This window comes from Strongylocentrotus purpuratus, unplaced genomic scaffold (assembly GCF_000002235.5).
Source record: "Strongylocentrotus purpuratus isolate Spur 01 unplaced genomic scaffold, Spur_5.0 spur5_scaffold_8, whole genome shotgun sequence".
Taxonomy (NCBI): Eukaryota; Metazoa; Echinodermata; class Echinoidea; order Camarodonta; family Strongylocentrotidae; genus Strongylocentrotus; species Strongylocentrotus purpuratus.
In genome coordinates, this window is record NW_022145614.1 from 32668451 (window position 1) to 32691091 (window position 22641).

At 37.0% G+C, this 22641-nt stretch overlaps 1 protein-coding gene across 4 annotated transcripts; it reads right to left on the reverse strand.

The window, feature by feature from the left end:
- Positions 1-709: 709 nt before the first annotated feature.
- LOC588071 (cystine/glutamate transporter) lies at positions 710-22035 on the reverse strand. Of its 4 annotated transcripts, none has more exons than XM_011669966.2 (12): positions 21747-22035; positions 19418-19611; positions 10436-10759; positions 9487-9612; positions 8145-8244; positions 7535-7579; positions 6761-6884; positions 5689-5792; positions 3174-3270; positions 2306-2455; positions 1772-1946; positions 710-939 (listed from the first exon to the last, which is right to left on the reverse strand). In XM_011669966.2, exons 2-12 carry the CDS (start codon positions 19575-19577, stop codon positions 788-790), a joined length of 1557 nt encoding a protein of 518 aa, XP_011668268.1. In that variant the 5' UTR covers positions 19578-19611; positions 21747-22035; the 3' UTR covers positions 710-787. The 4 variants fall into 4 exon arrangements, with proteins under 4 accessions (XP_011668268.1, XP_792864.2, XP_030831365.1 ...); XM_787771.5 differs by lacking the exon at positions 5689-5792 and adding an exon at positions 4704-4807 and having other exon boundaries at positions 21747-22031; XM_030975505.1 differs by lacking the exons at positions 5689-5792; positions 21747-22035 and adding an exon at positions 4704-4807 and having other exon boundaries at positions 19418-19915.
- Between the last annotated feature and the right edge of the window lie 606 nt (positions 22036-22641).

Consider the following 22641-nt stretch of genomic DNA (forward strand, 5'->3'; position numbering starts at 1 on the left):
GGGGGGGGGGTACAGGCTCCATGCCTCCAAGGTGGACAGAACGAGACTTTTTTTTTTACATTACTATATACAGATACCCTGTTTGAGCTATATATACCCAGTTTATGTTATACCCTGTTTTTGTTATACCCTGTTTACAGTTACAAATACAACCTTCAAATCAGGATTTGTGGAGGACTACTTCTATAGCACATACATGTAACCTATGTGATTTATAAAAAAGAATCATACATTATGTGTAGAATTATCCCCCTAAAGGTGAAAAAAAGAAAAGTCGAATTATGTTATAATTAAATTTTAGTGGCAATTAGTATGAGATAATATCGTTTCAAACAAAAGAAAGAATATTAAACGGTTTCTTATTATCACGACTCTACTCCTCTGTATGTGATAAATATACTACCTCTAAAGATTACATCCAACATATGAATATAGTTGGTGTTACAAACACAAGATGGTATCAGGAATAAATCATAATAGGAAAATAAAGTTGCGAATAATTTCTATTTACACGTTTACATGCAGCATATTTAGCACACGGGGATACTTAAAAATTATATCAAGTACACAGAAAATGGAATAGTCAATTTTTGAACAATAATTTTTGATAGATATATAATATGTTATTCAATTTTCACATACTTTACATGCAGTTATTCGGTCATAATATTTCGTATAATTAGAGAAGATAAAAAAGTTCTTTTTTTGTCTTTCTTGAAATCCCATTCAGCTATATTAGGTCACTCCAACAAAGCAAAACTTTGTATTTCCTTGGTCTGAGAAGGTTTCAGTTGAGAGGAACGTCTTCAAATTCTTTTCCTGATCTGTAGCCGTTAGATTTAGAAACCTTATCATCAGCATCATCATCAGACTCTGAGACCATCTCTTTCTCTTGAGGAACCACGAAGAAAAACTTCTGAAGTATGAGGTTCAATGCGACTATAGAAAGACAAGAAACGAAGAAAAGAATATGTTAGATAAAAGAACAACGTATGACTCATGAAAAGTGCTCATTGCACTATAAGATTATACGCAAGTGGTCTATATTGAGGTAATCTAACATAGCAACATGACCTTCTTATTTGGATAAAGTCGTTTGTGGATGCTTATCTGGTGCTTGACGTACATTCCTTAGCATCTCGCTCGTTTATTAAAAACAAAAAAAAATTGAATCCAATATTGACATGTGATTTATCTAGCCATGCCGTAGCAAAATGGAGAATGTGACACGTGGTATGTGTATTAATGTGATTTCGTCAGTAGAAAAAATAAGAGTATTTATTCAGACAGACCTACAAGTGACATCTTATAAATCGATTTTATCTAACTATTTTTGTTTCAATATAAGCATGTAAACCATACGCGATGATTCAATATTTAACATAGATCAATGTAATAAATTCGTATATGCGACAAAATAAAATATTTAAATACTAAAAATGATAACGGATCATTATTGGACGTAAACGGAGGTGCATGCTGACAAACTCAAAGCATGTATGGTGGATAATATAGACGTTTCGTTTTTGGAAATACTTATGCAGGCTATTTGATGCTTTACTAGATCTACAGCATTAAACTCATGTAATTGCACCGTTTCGTCAGGAGAGGGCAGACCACTTGTTGCTCACTTATAGAGCCACTATACATAGAGTTTGGTATGGCGACTGCTGCTTTTTTGGGCAAGCACAAAACAAAAGAATATACGCCATGTTGTGACCCAATGAAACCAAGTTGGCCGAACTCGGTGTATCAATGGCTCTGTGCTCACCAATCTTTTCTTGTAACCAGACGGGCTTGTTCCAAACACAACCCACAAAGTAGACTGGTATTCCTGCTACGGTGAGAGCTGTTCCTATCAGAGCACTAAAGGGATCCGTGTAGACAGAGAGACCCATCAGGAACAGGATCACCAAGATGAAGATGATTGGTATCACCAGAGGTAACTAAAGCAATGCAAGAAAGGAAACAAGATAAAGATGATTGGTATCACCAGGGGTAACTAAAGCAAGGCAAGAAAGGAAACGAGATGTAAAGATGTGAAGGTATATCAACATCACATTCAGCAATACAGAATTTCATCGAATACAGTAGTTTCGTATGTTTTATATATTTTCCCAATTGCTTTGTACTCATCATCATCATTGTCACCACCATCATCATCATCATTATCATCCATTTCAACGTTATCACCATCTTAAATCCTTAAATTCAATCATAATCATCAATATTGTTATCATCATCATTTCCGTCATCATCATCAACATCGTCATCCCTTTCGATATCATTACAGTCCTGATCTTACCTTAAGTGTTCTCTCCATGTTAGGATGTTTCCATCTGTAATACGGGATGATGAGCACCGTGAGAGCCATGAAGGCTACGATCACGAACAGCATGTAGTTGATCAGAGCAATGACGTCATCAAACATCAGGTAAATTAACGTTATCGGTAACTGTTATTCAGAAAGATGAAAAGATAGCAATTTGTTTATTATCGGTGAAATGGCAGGTTTTGTATGATTGACATGAAAAATGTGTTGGGAAGAGAAGAAGAGAAATAGAGAGAAAGATTAACAGCACAGGCAGGCAGACAACAGTAATGAGAGAGAGGGAGGGAGGGAGGGAGGGAGGGAGAGAGAGAGAGAGAGAGAGAGAGAGAGAGAGAGAGAGAGAGAGAGAGTGACCTGAATTACTGGATCAGCAGGTCATACAACTGTAGATCTGAGATCTGTCACCTGGTAACAGGAAGGCCCTAGGTTCAAACCGATCATATAGTACATGTACCTTCAAAGCAACAATCTTTATTGCCAAGTCCCTTGGATAGAAAGTAGAATCCCTAGGTCTCTTGGTTGTCTATCTTAAAATAGGCCAACCTGCCCTCCCATCAGACATTATAGAAGCAATACATGTATATTACATACACATACCGTGTTGTTGGTTATAGTTTAATTGCTCTTGATTGCCTGATTAAGAGCAATTATTTAGTTATTCTGAGGAAGTACGTAAACCACTTGATTGGCACATCAGAGCTCTCGTGAGAGTCTGCTGTTTCAGCGCATTGAACGAATTTGTTAATGTTAAGTTTGGTTCACATTTGCAACTCACATAAGAAACATCAATACGGTATGCATACATTTTTTAAATGATTTATTTTATTAATTGATAACTCACCACGATGATAACTGATGGTATTGGAGTACGATGTTTGACACTGATCATTCCAACAACGCTGGGTAGGAGGCCCTCTCGTGCTGCCACATAGAACATTCTATCAACAAACGATAAACAACAAATATAATTATATTGTTGCTGATGTGACGTATATTAGTATTGCATCCAACATATGTGTGTACTATCTGTATTCTTCCTTGTCCACTTAAATGAAAACAGGCGAGATTGAACATTACCTAACCTTTTGACATTAAATTAAGTAGGATTAGTGGAGCGTTTTTCAGAAAGAGGGCATCGCCAAAAAGAGCACTTTGAAGGAAAAAGGGACAGAGGCAGCTTAAAAACCCAGGGAGGAAATTAGTTATCCCATCGCTGATGGATTTCGTAAAAATGCAATGTCATGTGCATATTTTATGAATTAATCGTGATCTATGCAACCGTATATAAATTATAATTGTTATATTGCACACTAGAGTAGCTGGTTAGCTAATTGTGAGCGAGCAAAGCGACCGAGGTTGCCCCACAATATTATTATTTGCCGAAAGCCCCTGAAATATTTTAAATGTTTTATGAACGAAAATTTTCTCAGCATGCTACGTAGTGTAGTAAAGGAACATAAGCTAAAGAAAGACCATTGTACCAGATTATGTAACATAAGGAGCGTTGTTTTTCCACTATATAGGGCACTTTTTTGTCCCATAAGGGCATTTAAAAAAAAGAGTAGATGGCATAACGCAATAATTTTGAAATTGTCAACCCATTCAACCAATATTATCAACAATAGTTAGTACTTTACGCATCCAAGCCTACTTCAGAGAAGAAATCTATAGGCCTAGATAAACAAAATGACAGAAACACAAATCACATATGAATCATGATATCTATCTAATACCAATAATTATATATTGCGTGATTGCATGCAGTAAGACCTCTCTATAGCGTTTGAGTAATACCAGTCTTCTATTCAATGATAATTCTTAAATGTTAGTCATGCGTTTGATTAAATATTCACATCGGGCATATTTTAAATACTATAGTGCTGAAAGTGAGTATAAATGCAATGTACGATACACATGCTGTTAAGCAAAAGAACATAATTACCCAAAATGGACCATTTGATATTCAAGAATACAAAATAAATTTATCCATTAAATATTGCAAATAGTTCCAATGTTGTTTAGAATACTGAAATCCTGAAAAAACTCGTCATGGTAGAGTTTCAAGAAAACAGTTACTATTCACCGCATCGCAGATTTTTGTCCTTTTCGTGACAATAGTTTGCCAAAATCGTGGGAAAAACAAACATAAAATTTGCTATGAGTGTGTGCTTTGCATTTCTCGCTGGCAAAAAAAATAATACTTAAATTGGTGTTAATTCTTGGTTATCTTGTTTCTAATAGCTCAGTTGCTTGGTTTTGTGCGACGATAATTCGCCAGTTATATAGTATGTAGTCTAACCAGGGAGTCATCTCTCTGATCTAACGCAGTCTACGCAGATAAATTAATTACATAACCATTCCCCTTTCATACCTGCTTAGACCTAGCCAGTTTCCAAGAAGATTACCGATGGCTGAGAGGGCGACAAAGACCCATATAGTCCACGACCAGCTCCCTAAGGCCTTGGTACTGAAATCCTGCGGTTATATATGTATATATATTTATGTACATAAGGCCATTAATAAAATATACATGTTTAGCGTCCCCGCCCGCTTCCTTTTTTGGGGTCGCCTCCTTTAAAAAAAATATTTTGTTATAAATTTTGTATACATTTTTTAAAAGGATTTTTGTTGTTGATTTTTTTTAAACATGAAAAACACTGCTAAAATGATCTATTTCTGATATAAACTAAAACAAAAAAATGCCGGCGGCCATTTGGAAAAATAGCCCGACTGTCAGGGAAAATGTACCGAGCGGCCATTTTGAGCAGCCATTTTGAAGAAAAAAAAAGAAAAAAAGGCCTCCTGGCCTCCTTCCTATTTTTCAAAAAGGCAGGACGCTAAACATGTTTTTTTTTATTTGGCCTAATGTATGCATGAATAACGTAAGGCCTATATCTGTTACGTCAGGTTGTATATTAAGAATGCTGCAAAGTTAGGTGCTATAGCAAAACATGCTTCATTTCTGTTTGACATCAAACAGAAAATATATTTCGTGACAAATTAGATATTGTCTTAAAAAGTAGCATTGATGGTAACTTTGCCATTAATTGGTAATTCCCATGGAGACCTTGATTGATTGGCTGTTGACTGATGTAGGCATGGTATTTAATATTAATGGCAAAGTTAAAATCAATGCTAGGTTTTATACAACAGGGTCCAGACCAGTTACCTTTATTTTTAATTTTATTCTTAAATTGAACACTACTATAAAGCATATTATACTGTGTGCACTTATATACACCAAAACATAACCTGCTGAAGCTATATAGGGTATAGTAAGGAACCTGCGAAAATATATTTCAAGCATTATATAGTTGAAGCGTATATGTTTAAGATCGACCGTGATAATTCATTACCTGCTGAATCCGAACCAACTACCAATGAGATTACCCATAGCAGATAAGGCCACAAAGACCCAAATGGTCCAGGACCAATTTCCTAGGGCTAAAACGCTGTAATCCTGTCAGTTTAAAAGAATAATCATAATTATTTTTCTCTGTTCTCCCCCTCTCTCTCTTCCTGTTTTAATGACAAACATATATATATATATATATATACTTTCAAGCCACATCTCCCTGACATGGCAATTAATATTAGAAGAATGGAGGTGTTGGTATAGTTTTGGTGGGGAAATTTGCTGCTGGGTTGATGAAATGGATGAGGAGGCGGAAGAAGAAAGATTATTATTGATAGAAGGGGGAGGGGGAGGGGGAGGGGAGGGGGGGGGGGGGGGGTGGGTGGATATGTATTGATAATGACGATGAATTTGCTGCTGTTGTTCGATAGTTGAAAATGATAATGATGAGGGTGAGGAGATGGAAGAGGAGGATGAGGAGGAGGAGGAGGAGAAGGAGGAGGAGGAGGAGGGGAGGAAGGAGGGGGAAGGAGGAGAAGGAGGAGGAGGAGGAGGAGGAGGAGTAGGAGTAGGAGTAGGAAGGAGGAGAAGGAGGAGGAGAAAGAGGAGGAGGAGGAGGAAGAGGAGGAGGAGGAGGAGTAGGAGGAGGAAGGAGGAGGAGGAGGAGGAGAAGGAGGAGGAGTAGGAAGGAGGAGAAGGAGGAGGAGAAAGAGGAGGAGGAGGAGGAAGAGGAGGAGGAGGAGGAGTAGGAGGAGGAAGGAGGAGGAGGAGGAGGAGAAGGAGGAGGAGTAGGAAGGAGGAGAAGGAGGAGGAGGAGGAGGAGGAGGAGGAGGAGGAGGAGAAGGAAGAAGAGTAGGAGGAGGAAGGAGGAGGAGGAGGAGGAGGAGGAGGAGGAGGAGGAGTAGGAGGAGGAAAGAGGAGGAGGAGGAGGAGGAGAAGGAGGATGAGGAGAAGTAGGATGAGGAGGAGGAGGGGTAGGAGGAGGAGGAGGAGAAGGAAGGAGGAGGAGGAGGAGGAGGAGGAGGTGAGGACTGAGTGAGGCTTTCTGACCGCTTTGAAGGTGGCTGACTTACCGCAGCGACCGCATTAGACGCAAGGATTTCAGCCGGTGAGAGAAGAGTGAAGTAAGCTATGTTTGCCATCAGGTAGATGATTGTCACAGCAGACAGAGATATCACAATACCCAGAGGTACATTCCTAGTAATAAAATACAAAGATATGTGAGTAGATTATGATAACAGACACAGGTACCTTTATTATTGTCATACTAATGTAACTAATGTAAAGTAACTGTCAACCAATTCAAAACTTGTCTTAAGACACATTTATTCAAAATTTCTCTTGATGATTAACTTACTCTGTTCACATGGAGATATATTTCAGAGTCATTGTATTTTGTACGCTAATAAGCGCTTTTCGTACAAAATACAATGAATAAGCCTTAAAGACTTCGGTGGAGAACGCTTTAGAAGCACCGTTCTATTATTATTATTATTAAATATAATTGCGAATACCCTCTATCCCCTTTAAAAAGTCTGCGAACAAACTTAGCAAAAGTCTGCTCAAATCTGGTTGATTCTATTCAGATAGACTCATTTTTGCTTTGGTTTTTCTGTATACGTAAAACATGGTGTATAAATAAAATCGTTCCTTGCATACCTAATGTGGAAAATAATGACTTAGCAATAAACAAACAACGACACAAAACGAAGAAGAATACGAAGTCGAAGAAATAGATGAAGAAAGAAAGAAAATAGATACAAAGAATAAAGAAGAGAAGTCGAAGAAGAAGAAGATGAAGAAAAAGTAGGATAAGGATAAGACAAACGAGAGAAAAGTATACTAACCTCTCTGGCTTTTTGATTTCTTCGACAATCGTATTGACTGATTCCCTGAAATAAAGAAAACAAAAATGTTATATCAAACAATGAGTTTAATCAAATAAGGTTTTGGAGAAAAAAAAACGAAAAAAAAAAAAAACGTGTTTTTTAACATAATAATTATATCACAGTCCAATAGTCCATTATTGACAAAATCTTTTCATTTCATCATGAATAAAGATTATACGCGAGATCTCTTTCTCAAATGATGCGAGCTGTAAGCATGAAGGACTTTAAGCTTGGAAAGATACGAAAGGAAACTATATTCTTGAATTCCCTTTTCAGGACTGTATTTTTACGGTTTTGTAGAGAAATCAATTTGATGAATTGCCAAAAATGAATCTTCTGACGTATTTTTTTAAAACATTATTTTTCATTTCATTGTTTAGTTCCGCTGTTATTATAGTTAAAATGGATTCGTTTGTGTTCTGTTCAAGCACTGTATTCCAATTAACGTTGTAAATGGGTTTTTAAGTAGTACAATAAAACATTCGATTGAAATTATTATCATTATCATCGTTATCATTATGATAATGATGATTATTATTATTGTTATTTATACTATAAAGCTTTTTACCATCCATCGAAAGCAAAGATACCAGCGAAGATAGCAAGGGGGATGTTCAACGGTAAGCTCATCTTGAACGAGTTCTCGGGATTCAGGTACTGTGTGTGTCCTGTAATTAAATTAAATTCAATTTATTTTGCCAAGCAATAGAAAAAAACATACAGGGTAAAACAAAAGCAGTATACAAAATTTCACACATTTACAATTACTAACATAAATAAACACAGAAAGACACAGAATCAATTTACAAACATGAATAATACAAAGGAAATTGCTAAAGCTGGTAGCAGCCAGAAAGGAGGTGGTCCTTATATGCGGCTGACCAAATAATCAAATATAAAAAGTCTTATGATTTAATTTAAGCTATAATAACAAGTAAAACAAATAACAATTACATGTAAAATATAATGAACTTAACAATCGTTAACAAATCTGCAGCTAATGATAACATAATTGAATTAAGAGAGGCTTGGATACTTTTATAGTCAATGCAATGCAATTCATTTGCACATTTGATAACAGTCACATTAACAAATATTAAAAGTCAATTTCAACAAACAGAACAGAAGTATCAAATGTGGGGGGACAAACAAAGACCAAAGGCTTGTCCCTAAACTATATGCGTCATTGAATATAAATTAAGTGGTACAATATAATAATTAGGAACACGTTTTCCCCCATTGTTTTGTGTAGAATAAGATTCTCTTTTTTTTTGTATACATAATGATTATAAATAATCGTGGGGATGTTGCTGCAAATTCGCGGAATAGAGCTTCACAAGCCAAATATTGCGTATTAAATGCCTTTTAATTTCTTTCAATTCACTTTAAAAAAAAAATCAGACATAATAGAATACAAAGAGGTCGAATTAGATTTTGCAGGCCAATTCATGCCGAAAAAAGTACTTCTATCCGTGATTTTTTTCCTCCACAAATGATTGAACAAGACAAAGCAGATGAATGTCACATTGTGGTTTATTATTGAAGGTTTTTATAATTGATTTACTAGCTGGTCCATTGTGCGGCTTGTATGATAAAACACGAATTGCAAGAAAGAAAATAACACAATTTCCGTTTTAAACAATGACTTCCTTACAATGCTCGTGCCATATGCTAATTCGTTTTCTCTTTCAGATTGGAATATCACATAATAAACAAACCGATTTGTTCTACTATTTTGGGATATTACTCTTGTTGTTTCGATTGTCATGAATACAAATGAGTAAAAGGCGAAAGAGCTATATTTGAAAAGAGGTATACAAATTAGAATGTGAAAAATGAAGCCATTGGCTGCTAATCAGGATCATGAATTTAAATATATATATTTGTAGGTAGAAGGAATAATATGTTACCTTTAGCTAGGTAGACGAGTCCAGAGATGATCAGAACGATAAGACCCACTGTTTTAGCCACGGTTAGGATGTTGACCAGTCGAGTGGTTAACTTCACACTGATCGCGTTGATGAACGCCAACATGACTTGGGTCAAATAGAAGGATAAAATCGGTAATTTTATTAATTTGATCATTGCAATATCCAATAAAATTGTTATAAGATATGATTATAGGAAAAAGAAATATGAAAACATCCAGTTTTCGAGAAATATTATGTTTTCACCAGTCCCGTATATTCTTGATTGCCTAAATTATTATTACAACGATTTAGGATGACTCGTTGAGTTTCTTAATAGGGATGTTTGCTTACCAGAAATCGGGCGTAACTCTTGTATGGTGAGTAGGTGACTAGCGATAGGGGGGGGGGGGGGGGGGGAGGTGTATTGAACTAAATTTGTCCCCAGTTTTGCATTCATTTTTTTTCTTCAACATAGCAGAATGCTTGAGGACGAATAATTAATCATGATTAAGGAATGATAAATGGGTCTTATTCACACAGGGTAGTCGCATCAGAATGAATAAGGTTCTTCCTATGGAACCTGTAATCATTATTACCCCAGCAACTGCCTGTGTGAAGAGTGCAAATGTGAATTAATGTCTTGTCAAAGCTCATTTGTGCCGGGCTGGGATTCGAACCTTCAACCCTTGGATTGAGAGTCCGGTGAATGAACCACTAAACCACGACACATCCTATACTGGCCCATTTCCTAAAGATAATAATAATAATAATAATAATAAATTACATTTCTATAGCGCATTATACAAAATATATGTCTTTATGCGCTTTACATTGTATTATGTAAAAGCTTAATTAATTATCTACTTTTGACCTATCCTCAAACAAAAGTCCTGACAAGATCTTAACTAAAGTAATACATCAGTAACTAAATAGCAGAGACTTTACTTACAGATGACGGCCATGCCCATCAACCTAAGAGCATGAGTGGGTACCTCTTCACAATCATTAAAGAATGGTGCTGTGATGTAGTTCGCGATGGTGTTGCCTTGTACGATGGCCACTGCAGGGAGGATGATAAAGAGATAGGTCCACATTCTCAGGAAGGCCAGCAGAGGTCCGAAAGCTTGTAGGATGAAAGTAAACTCGCCCCCGGACTTCTTGAAGGTCGTACTAAGCTCGGCATAGCACAGAGCTCCAAACAGTGATATGACGGCACATATAACCCACATGATCAGCGACCATCCTGGTGAGCCTCCAGCTCCAGCAAGGACACCTAAAAAAATATAAAGAATGATTATCGTGTAAATTCAAACTAAATTCGAATTAATTATCAAAATGAAATCCACACTTTAATTTTTTTTTCTTCAATACATTACAATTAGAAAATAGAAACAAGAAAAATAAAAAACTTTCTTGAAAATAGTCGGTATGGGGAAATGGAATTAATTAGGAGAGAAGAGAGAAGACGAGTGGAAATAGAGGTTATTTCGTTGAAATAATACAAGTTTGGAAAAGTGGATTCTCCAGTCTGCTGTATAAACTCGAATACACAATTACTACCCAACTCCCCCCCCCCAAAAAAAAAAGAAAGAAAAAAGGACAGGTTAAGTGTCAATATCAAGTAGTGCTTTTAACAAATATCTCCTTGGCCCACCTGTTTAGGAAAACGACCAGTGACCTGTTACCGCACTTTCTACGCATCATTTTGTTTTAAGTGCCAGCATAGTCAATGTCTCCAGACACTATGGCCCGAATTCACAAAGCAAGGTTTGAGCTCAGACCAAGGTTTGAGCTCAAACCTCCTTTTGTTTCGCCAAACCTCCTTTTGTTCTTTACAAACCAGGTTTGTAAAAAACGCATAAAACGCGTCATATGACGTACGAAAACCAAGGTTTGTCGACAAACCTCCTTTGTGAATTCGGGCCAATATGACACATCTACGAACTTGAGGGCAGTATAAGATTATTGAATTATCTCATTAAAGGATATTAACTGTCTAGAATGGTGCTCTGGTTGTACGACGAAGGGTTGGAAGGAAAGTACATGAACTTCCAATGTGACAGAGATTGACATGTGAATGGATGGTATTATAAACCAATCAGTCAGAAATAAATTATTGGGTCAAACCCCGGGTCAAGCACGTCCGCTTTCGCTTTCATATTTTTCTTCGCTTTAAATTGTCTTTTAAGACCAAGAGGGCGTTAACTCTGCGTTATATGATCAGCTTCAAACAGTCAAAAAGTGGTTTACTCAAACAATATCGTGATCTTTTAACTCGAATGGAAATCATAATCTTGATGAAACATGGATAGAAAGCTAATAGGAAATAGATTAAAATAAAACTAATCACTCGTCAATTCATTATCATATTATATTCAGAACTTATCATATTTGCTCTTAAATGTATTTTGATTAGATTCCTTATAGGTCTCTATGAGCTCTATAGACCCATTATATTTACTGACTCATCAGTGCTGTACTATTTCGTCTATCAAATCGGTTGCCAGGGTTATTGTACTTTACGACAATGACTCGTTCTAAATTCTCGAGGAAGCTTTTCATTACTTTCTTCCTAATAATTTGAACACTGTTAACACATTCTTCCAGGGCAAGTTTGTCACGTCCTGGCGCTTTCATTTCATCAAATGTTTATTATTTCGACAAACAGAATTAGCGCTGCAGAAACAAAAATGGGTATGGTTTGAATAATTCACCATATAGCTTTGGTCTTAAGGATAGCTCATCTATTGATAGTAGTGTAATGTTCTTTCATGGGCTGATTATGTTCGGTTATATTTTGTCTCCAAAATATTCTAGAATGCAAAGTTTCAAAACCATGAACTATTATCTTCAAAGCTCACCCCAGTTTCCCTCGAATATTATTTTCCTTGCGGTAATCTTACCGCCCCGCCCCGCCCAACTAACCACTAGTTGTAGTTCCTGCAATTGTTATATGACTTTTTGTACTTTGCTGTTATCAATAACCCTGGTTACATTACCATATTTGCTGGTGTTAATTCTACCTGGTACCCTCCTTTATACAAACCGGTTCTTACATTTCCGCTCATTAAGGTTTTGATGGTATGTGTTCTTTAAAATATGTCAAAATATACCAGTGTCATTCAATACAAGTACAATATGGGTCGAAAATCAACATCTCTCCCCTACATTCTCTATTAAAACAACACAAACATGTACTACGACAACATGCGTTATATTTGAAGTAACACTGCACATTGTCAATAAATCACCTTAAAAAAAAATTCCTTTATTTTGTAATATTTTGTTAATACCCCCCCCCCTCCTTTTTTTCTGGGTGGGGGGGGGGGTGCATTTCTTATATATTCTGAAGGTAAGCTTAAGAAAAGATTGTCAACATAGACGCAATTAAAGATAATGTGACGAATGGTAAGCGAATTCAAGTTGCATTATTTACTCAAACAGTGTACGACAAGGAAAAAAAGTTAAAGATTATTAGAATTTGCAGGTGTCTTCGGGTCAAGTATTCGAAGGAAAGTGCAACATGATTGATTAACCCCACTTTAATTCATGTAATTTTAAAGGTATGCCACACCGGTTTTTAGCAGGGAGGCATGGGTCGGCTGTGCCCTCTTCAAGCCCACCCCCTAAAAATAACATTATATGACACCAATCCCATCTCAACTCACAAAAGCTTGACAAGGTCATGGTTAGCAAAATGGTTTGAGGGAAATTGTTTGAGGTTCATGAATTTCCGACGTTTGTATTTGTTGTTTGCACAACAATCGGATTGTTTACTTGAACTATAGGTGAGCCGGCTGCGAATTTGCGATTCCCAAACCATTCAGCTATGGGAGACTTTATGAGCAACTTGTGTCCTATTCATTCTAGTCTTATTCATTTGCATTATGTTTTATTCATTCAAGTTCTAATGTTTCTGACTGTTTTCAAGACAATATCTTATGTGTCGATCATAGTTCTATGTAGCTTGATATCTCACGGTAATTTTGAGAGAAAAGCAATGCAAGCAATGATTTCTGAATTTTAGCGACTATCGCGTTCGCCTTTGCTGTTGTTCAATAATATTTGACGAGCAGTATTAATTAATTTTTCAAGGACTCATGATAAATTCGTTTAACAGTTGATTACCCTCGGTTGATTCTTTTGTTCGGATTATTTGGCGGGGAAAATAGAAGTGAATGTACTATTCTTCTTATTTGTTCATCGTCTCTACGATGCTCTTTGAATCAAAAACAGCTTTTAGTGTTAGGCTTCCTGAAAGAAATTTCAATTGTTGTTAAGAAATTTTTGGTTGCACTCTGTAGATTATGATGATGTGTTTGATCTTTTTTTTCAATACAAGATCAAACACATGATGAAAATCTACTGGCTGGATACCAATAAGTTCTTGACAACAATAACAAAATGTGAGCTAGTGCTATTCGGTGTGGCGTACACATGGCAATCACATGGTAGATAAAATTATGATCATCGATACTGGGTCAAATAAATTAAAGAGAACTGAATTTGAACCCGGGCCATAGGCTATCCCCTCTCGTTCTCTCTCCCTCTCTCTCCCTCTTCGTCGCCTTACTTTTCCCTCTTTTACCTCCCTGTGCATTTTTATTGCCTCGATAAACCAAAAAATAAACAATAAGATTCTTCCTCTTCCCCTCCTTCTTCCTAGTACATGTAGTAGGAGTAGTACTAGAAGCAGTATCACAATAATAATGACAACAATGATTATTATGGTTGGTGGTGTTACTAATGTTATTTTTGTAATTATCAGGTGGGCTGTATATCGTACAGATCACCTTATAATTTCGTTAGAATTGCCTTTGTTTATTTATCTATTTATTATCAGGTGGGCTGTATATCGTACAGACCACCTTATAATTTCGTTAGATTTGCCTTTATTATCAGGTGGGCTGTATCTTATACAGACCACCTTATAATTTTGTTAAAATCGCCTTTATTATTCTTGATTGTTAGGTGGGCAGTATATCGTACAGATCACCTTATAATTTCGTTAGATTTGCCTTTATTATTTATTTATTCATCAGGTGGGCTGTATATCGTACAGACCACCTTATAATTTCGTTAGAATTACCTTTATTTATTTATCAGGTGGGCTGTATATCGTACAGACCATCTTATAATTTCGTTAGAATTGCCTTTATTTATTTATCAGGTGGGCTGTATCTAATACAGACCACCTTATAATTTTGTTAAAATTGCCTTTATTATTAGGTGGGCTGTATCTAATACAGACCACCTTATAATTTTGTTGAAATTGCCTTTATTATCAGGTGGGCTGTATAGCGTACAGAACACTTTATAATTTCGTTAGAATTGCCTTTATTATTTATTTTACTTATTTCAAACCACTTTTTTGTAAGCACGATTACTTGAAAATGGCTCAAATTTGGCACACATATATGTATAGGCATATGTACAAAACACAATAACGTTTTCAACTATGACCTTCACTGATGACGTCATCTAGGCGCCATTTTGTAATTTTTTCTGAAAATCAACTCATGATCATATCTTCATAACCAAAAGCCATTTTTGATTCATATTTATCATGATTAAGGTCAATATTTGTCCGGTCAATATAAGGTCAAAAAAATGCGCGCGTACCCGTACGTCCGCGCGTCGGTGCGCGCGCAAAATTTCAAAATGCACAAAAAAAACTCAAAATCACTTAGCATACGTTTTAGGCCATTTAAAGCATTTTATAAAATATCTCACACACGCGCATGCGCGCGCGTTTTCGCGCGTTCTGACATTTTGCAAAACAGAATCGCCAAATTTTCGTCATCATATTTAGCACATTTTTTCAAGCATTTTGATACCTTGTTCACCTTTTTCTGACCATTAATAACGGAGTGAGGGTCCGTTTAAGATACATGTCCGTGCGTGCGAGCTCATGTAATACATTATAAGGGAAAAAATCATGCCCATACAAAATCCATTGTAGCTCTTTAGAATGTAAGGTGACCCCTATTTTTTTCATATGTTGATAGAGTATGAATCGGAGATATGATTTCATGTCTCATTTGACCCTCAATTAACTCACGACGTCATCATAATGGCCTCCGAACTTATAATTTCAATTTGCATATTATGACGTCAGCATATTTTTTGAAAATTGATTGTATCTCTGTAAAATTGATCAATTTTCTCTTCAATTTTGATTTGTTCTAGCTGGGACAATCTTCTACGAATGCAGTCTTCACAATTTTTCATTTTGACAAAAGCATCGTGGCGTATTTTTGCGATTAAAGGAGGAATATCTATTTTTTACTTTTTGCGTGTATTCTCTATGGGACATGACGTTTTTCAAAACTGGATTCTACATTCCCGTCTTTCGCGAGCAATATCTCCGTCGTTTTAGCTTCGTTTACGCTGAACTTCGAGTATGTTGTAGCTGAGACAATAAGCTATCTTAAATTTGCCCTTTATTTTGTCTCAAATTTTAGTTAGACCAGCCCACCTATACTTGTTCAAAACAAGTATTACAAATCTAGTTATTATTATTATCATCAACATTGTCACCGGAGCAAGTGTCGCTTCAGGTGGAGCAAATGTCGGCGGAGCAAATGTCACCGGAGCAATTGTCGGCGGAGCAATTGTCGGCGGAGCAAATGTCGGCGGAGCAACTGTCGTTCGAGGAGAATTTGTCACCGGAGCAATCGTCGCGTTTTGCGGAGCAATTGTCGGCGGAGCAAATGTCGGCGGAGCAATTGTCGGCGTAGTAATTGTCGGCGGAGCAAATGTCGGCGGAGCATATGTCGGCGGAGCAATTGTCGGCGGAGCAAATGTCGCGGAGCAAATGTCGCGGAGCAATTGTCGCGTTTTGCGGAGTATAAATGTCGGCGAAGCAATCGTCGGCGGAGCATGTGTCGGGTTACCATCTGATCATGGCGACTTTATAATAAAATAATTAAATACAGTGTCTAAATATCTACTTAGTCCACATGCAGATTTGGAAAATCATTTTGAAGATTTGATGGTTCACTCGGACTTGGCCCCAGACCACTGATCTCTACGGAAAAATCGTAGAGATCAGTGCCCCAGACACATTCGCACCGCCATGATGAGATGGCTCGCGTCGATGTGGGCGTGTCTTTATAACTTTTTTAACCAATCACGTTGCTCAGAATGTTTCCCATAGCCGAATGGTTTGGGAATCGCAAATTCGCCGGCCACCATTACGATAGCTAACAGACTTTCTCTATAGTCAAAGGTGAGTTAGCGTCCTTATGTCAACGTCCTGCCAGAAAAAAAACTTCGCAAATTATTGCCTTCTTTCCGTCTGCTGTAGCTTATCAAATGTTATCAACATCGATAGATTGTCATTAAGAATCTATTGCTTCCCTATTATGTCTAACTGTATTTCCTAACTGGTTCTGAACTAGAAAGATAAGCATCGCAACATCTGTTTACTAAAGAGAGTAAGAAACGCAATTGTTTTTTTTATAGCATCATGTATTTTGTACCACAGAAAGAACGGAGCCATTTGATGATGGCTCTGAATAGAGCAATCCAGGCGTTTTCTCTATAAAAAAAACTAGTTTTATGTTCATGTGTACATAATAATGTATATATGTTTTTTTTTACCCAGGAAATAGAACCGACTAATTAACGAACCAACTTTAAATCATGACTTATAATTTTGTTTTGCAAACCATTCACCTACCACTACCCGAAAGCTGTAAATAAAGATACTCATTATTTTAACTTATTTCTGCATTTTTTTGGAGGAAAAATAAATACGTTATCGAGATTTTATATCATTAATGTGCAACAACCTAGAAAAGGGTACACTCAAGCTAATCGGTTCTTATGTACTTGCTATTCTTCTCTCTCTTTCCCTCCTCTGCTCTTCTCTTTTCTTCTTCCTACCTTCCTTGTTGGATCTCCATCAAAATAATTTGCAAATGAAGAGGAGAAAGTTAACGGGACTATTTCCATTCCTGTCCATAGAAACCTCCAACGAGTAATATGTCATATAAAGGGCAACACACTGTCCTTACAACATTATTACAAACCAGACAGATATGGAAATATTCGGTTTAAACTGGATTGGACTGGATTTGTTCTCTCTCTCTCTCTCTCTCTCTCTTTCTCTCACTTTCTCTCCCCAGGCTCCCTCAACCTCTTTCCCTCCTACCAGAGTGTTTTTATTTGTGTTTGTTAATACTTTAGGAAGTAACCGATTTGTTTAAGGAGTCTAGACTAAATCTTATCTTCTATGGCCAGTTGTTTTAAAAGACAACAATATGTGATTCTTATATTAATCGGCAACTTCATACGGGGCTTCTGATTAAACCAGGCCATCCAGCTCCTCTGCCGATTACATAACTCCCTTTTCAGATGTGACTTTGATGTAAATAATTCATATAAATAACATTTAAAAACTATACAACATAAATAATATATCCTCTTGAATATTGCCCATTGTAAAGTTGAAGAGAGAGAGTATCGTCATCAGAACCGAGTTTAATGACATTACTTCAAACAATGTTTCAAAACAATGAGATTTTGAGATTTGAATAGATTCCCCCTGCTTTTTTAAAACAATACCTCTTTGCAATTCGAAGTCAATAATGTGTTTGGTGATTTGCTGAATGCCAGCCCTAAGTGATTCGATTTGTAGGATTTAAATACAATGAAGTTGGTTCGTATGAAACATAGGTCGCCTCGCGTACAAGTGGAAATGATAACAATAATTGTCTGTAGTTTTCGGGCGGATACAGGAAAACAAACATCACTTCACAATGAGATCTGATCATGACTAGGGTGAGGTTCAACCACGGCCTGGTTAAAGCACAGTATAATTCCCATTGTTTGGAAATCAAGGTAACCTTCAGAGACAGAAGGTCATTAATTCTGTCTTAAAGTATATGGCTTAATGGCCTTCTGGCTCCGAAACAGAAGATACTCCAATAATTATTACCAATATTACTTTAAAAAAAAATGCAACTCAAATTTTTTTTTTTTTTTTTTTTTGGGGGGGGGGGGGGGGGTTGGAGGGGATTCAAGACGTCAGATTTTGAGTTAAAGAGCGTAGGCCTTATTTAGAACAATCATTTTCATGGTATTATTACTTTGAAATTTTAGTCAACTTGCAAATTTTGGAAACGACGACGAGTGTCCTTTAAAAAGGAAAATCCGATCTTGATAGCAAGTTTACTTGAATGAAAGTATATGAGCAATCTGTAATAATAAAGTTGTCAACTATTTAGATTAGAAAGTTATTATCCATTAATCGATCAACCTCAACTCAGCAGCTACCACTATGAACATGACTGACAAAGAAAGCGGACAAAATATACAGTTCCTCAGGTAGACAAAGGAACATCCCTTCACTGCTATTGTGTAAAAATGTGTAGAACAGGTGTCACATGCTTATTCGCCTTTTTACATAATAGAAGCGAAAGGATGTTCCTTTGTCTACCTGAGGAACTGTATATTTTGTCCGCTTTCTTTGTCAGTCATATTCATAGTATACGTGACACACTTTTCGAGAGCCCCTGCCGTTTCCACTTTCTCTAAATCACTTAATTTGTATTATTATTATTATTAGAAGAAGCATACCCCCCCCCCCATTGGACGGTGAGTTCCACGAGCGTATATGAAGAGTGGGGGGGGGGGGGGCAAAGAAGAGCTTTGTGCCCCTTCTGACAGATTTCCGACCGACAAAAAGAATATAACCATGAACTTCTTTCATACTAGTGGTTAGCTAGCTATATAAGAGAATCAGAGTAAGTCAAGCAACGCACGAAACATAACTTACTTATATTTGATCACTTTTGGCGGTACCCCCCCCCCCTCCCTTCGAAGCGAAAACTAGTTCATAAATCAGAGTAAGCTGGGTTTTTTTTGCCCCTCAATAGGCCGATGACGGTCTGGCTACGCTCGGCACTGATGAGGCTGGTCTTACCTTTAGGTGAGATGAAGATACCAGTTCCAATGATGATACCCATCACCATGCTAACGCATTCCTTTAATCCTAATGAACGAGCCAACACCACCTTATCCGAGCCTGTATCATTGGACTCCTCAAGACCAGAAGCTCGGCCATTCTTTGCAGTCTCTGCCATCTTGATGGTGTAGTCTACACAGTCTTAAGAAGGGCTAATGGAACAGAAAAGAATAAGAAGTTACTTTGCTAGTTGCTATCAAAACATTAATCAAACTCTAACACACTTACTTTACTCATTGGCAGCAATGAGATAGTTATAAAGCCTACTAACCAAGCTAATGAGAAGAAAATCTGATGGGTGGAGGTGGGGGCGTCCCCCTTACCGTCGAACGGCAGAAATAAAAGGGAAAAGGGGGACCTGAGAAAATGAAAGGAATAGGGCAAAGGGAACGTGAGAAGAAGACGGTGCGACCCACCTACCAAATATTCGCATTCTATCACAGTAGAACACGTGCAACCCCCACCACCACCATGACGTCTAGTTCCCCCACCCCCTCACTAAAGGATCCGAACTTGACCACTAACCGCGTAACTACATCAACTATGCGAATACATACACAATGTAAATTGCGGTATTTATGTTTCTTTGACTTCATAGATGAAGTAATATCTACATATTTATCCACTGATTTTGAATAATCATATACAATAGCCCGAATTCACAAAAGAAGTTTAAAGAGAAGGTCGAGTTCTGAGAAGAGGTGAAAACTTATTTGTGAGCGTTATCATTGTATTATGCAAGTGTGGAAGAACATCAGATAAAAAATGTTCCCTGAAAAGCATGGCTCTTCAAATGCCTTAACATTCTTAATATGGCACGTATATCATAAAGATTGGGACGGATCTTTATGCCACATGTTTGTGTAGTCTCATATACATCTTTCTGTATACAGTGCTTAATTGTAACTTTATAAAGACTGGGCCAAATTTCTTATCATTTTGATGATTTCAGATCCTTGAAATACACACCAATACTTATACGCTAGATGATCAACCTTTTCTGATCGATTCCACAACGTTTCTGTCACAATGCAATCTCGACCAGAACTCAACTTTATCTTTAAACCCCGGGTGTTTAAACTTCTGTTGTGAATTCGGGTCATTAGGTCGATCTAGCTAGTCATAACCATAGCAGTTCACGGTAATTCTGATAAATGTTAAATCAAGAAGTTACTGGTAACTTCTTGGTTAAATGAAACCTACTAATGCTGGTATTAATATTTGTATAGCATAAAGGGGCCCACGAAAGGGGCGGTGTATACTAAATGTTGTTGTGCTGGTACGATGAAGAATGTATCCAGACATACTTGGCTCAATGATAGCCGTCATTATAATACACCATTTTGACAAGGAGTGCGATAGAATTCAGCACATCTTCTTAAGTTTAAGAAAACAAACTGACGAAACCAAAAAACACACACTGTCTGCTGCTCGCAAGGAGACGTATAGCTGTGTCAGTCCAGGGATATCCCTGGTCAGTCCATGATCAATGGCAGTAAATATGATCTTCTTGCGGGTAGCCTTCGACACGTTTCCCATATTTCATATGGGTGTGTAAAAACTCAGTTGTAATATTTGGTGGTGTGATGTCTGTTGTGATGAAGTAACTTCCAACATCAGGAGCGGATTCAGAATTGTGCATGATATGCCCTTTTCTTTGACCCCCCCGAAAAAAAACACGTTTAAATATGTTAGGTCTTCATTATTTTAGAGGTTTTTACCTCGAAATCTCACAAGTAGTAAAATAAGAGTCAGCTGAAATCCAAATGGATTTCATTTTTTAGTCTGAAAGACCACCGTCGATCGTCACAATCACCACCACTACTACTTCAGCCACCACCACCACCACTACTACTACTACTTCATGTAAAGGCCCTCACTGAATTTGTGATAGCTTAACCACTTTTTAAATTTAATTTTGTATAATTATGCCGGGCCGTTTTTGTTTTTGGGTGTGTGTGTATGTGATGTGCTTGAATAAAACCGTTTGGGAAACAAAATCTTAATCGACAATCCTAAAGGTTTGTTGAAGGTTTGTAAAGTAAGGGAGCGACCACAAAGCTTTGTTTGCATTTATCAAACTAAAATGATGAATATCAGTATACACGTATGTCTGAAATCATCAATAATATCGTTGGGCATTGGAATACAAATTCGAATAAAAATGGAATGAAAAGATATCAAGCAATACAAATACATGGACATATTGCAGAGATAGCATCAGAAGCCAGTAGAAAGAAATAAGCAGCATTACAAATAATTAAAACAAAATGAAATGAAAACTTACTATTTCTGCTGGAAAAAAAGCAGTATACAATCCAGACAAGTAACGACACGGAGTGATTGAATAGCCCTTCCGACAGCATTGAGGCTCAAATCAATAGTGCGTTCTCGTAACGTAGGTCCCTAGACTATTAATCAATACTAGCAGGACGCACCAACGGTTACTCTCTAATAACTGGTAGATCGATTCATATTCCTGGTTTAGTTAGAGATTTTGACCTCATTTGTCATGATTGCAAGAGATCAATTGTTTTAATATGACAGGAGAAAGTAGGTCTCAACCCCTCAACTCATTCTTTTCCTGTGAACGCTCTTCACTTCTTCTTCATATTTGCTATTCCTATGAGCATAGCCACGGTCTGATGAATTCTCGTATTGTTGCCGTTTACCTCGATCTTCTTTATGCATTAGATGGCAGTCTAAATTGTTACGTAATCATTTATTGTATTCTACAAAATTATTATGCAGTGCCCCGAGCACAGAGCACGAGTTGATTAGGAACTTTTAGATTCGCGTGGACTGATACGTGTGACGTCCATTCAAGGCAGTGCATTAAAATGACGTCGATCGTAGCAATCCACGTTGTCGTTGTGCAAATCTAAAAGTTCCTATTATTAGGTGAGAGATGGCCTACTGGTTAGGTCTCTCGTCTCGTACATACGACTCAAGATTCGATCCTTAGTTGCGTTCAATCCCTTGATTATGTAAATTGCAAATTCGATAAAATGAAAATCAATAACATAGTTTTAGACTATAGCAGAACACTCACAAAGTCATATTCATCTCAAGATTGATATATCTACGTCGACGGTTTAAACTTGCTATACATGTTAGTCAAGTAAAAAAAGTCTTGGCTTGTTGATCTCTGATTCATTTCTAGCTGAAGTTAAATCATGGTA

Coding starts and splice junctions, on each gene's coding strand:
- LOC588071 (XM_011669966.2), bottom strand. CDS start 19,577: ATGGCAGAGACTGCAAAGAATGGCCGAGCTTCTGGTCTTGAGGAGTCC. Junction 7,580..8,144: donor ATCTTTGCTTTCGATGGATG/GTAAAAAGCTTT, acceptor TCTTTATTTCAG/GGAATCAGTCAATACGATTG. Junction 6,885..7,534: donor GAAATCAAAAAGCCAGAGAG/GTTAGTATACTT, acceptor TTTTATTACTAG/GAATGTACCTCTGGGTATTG.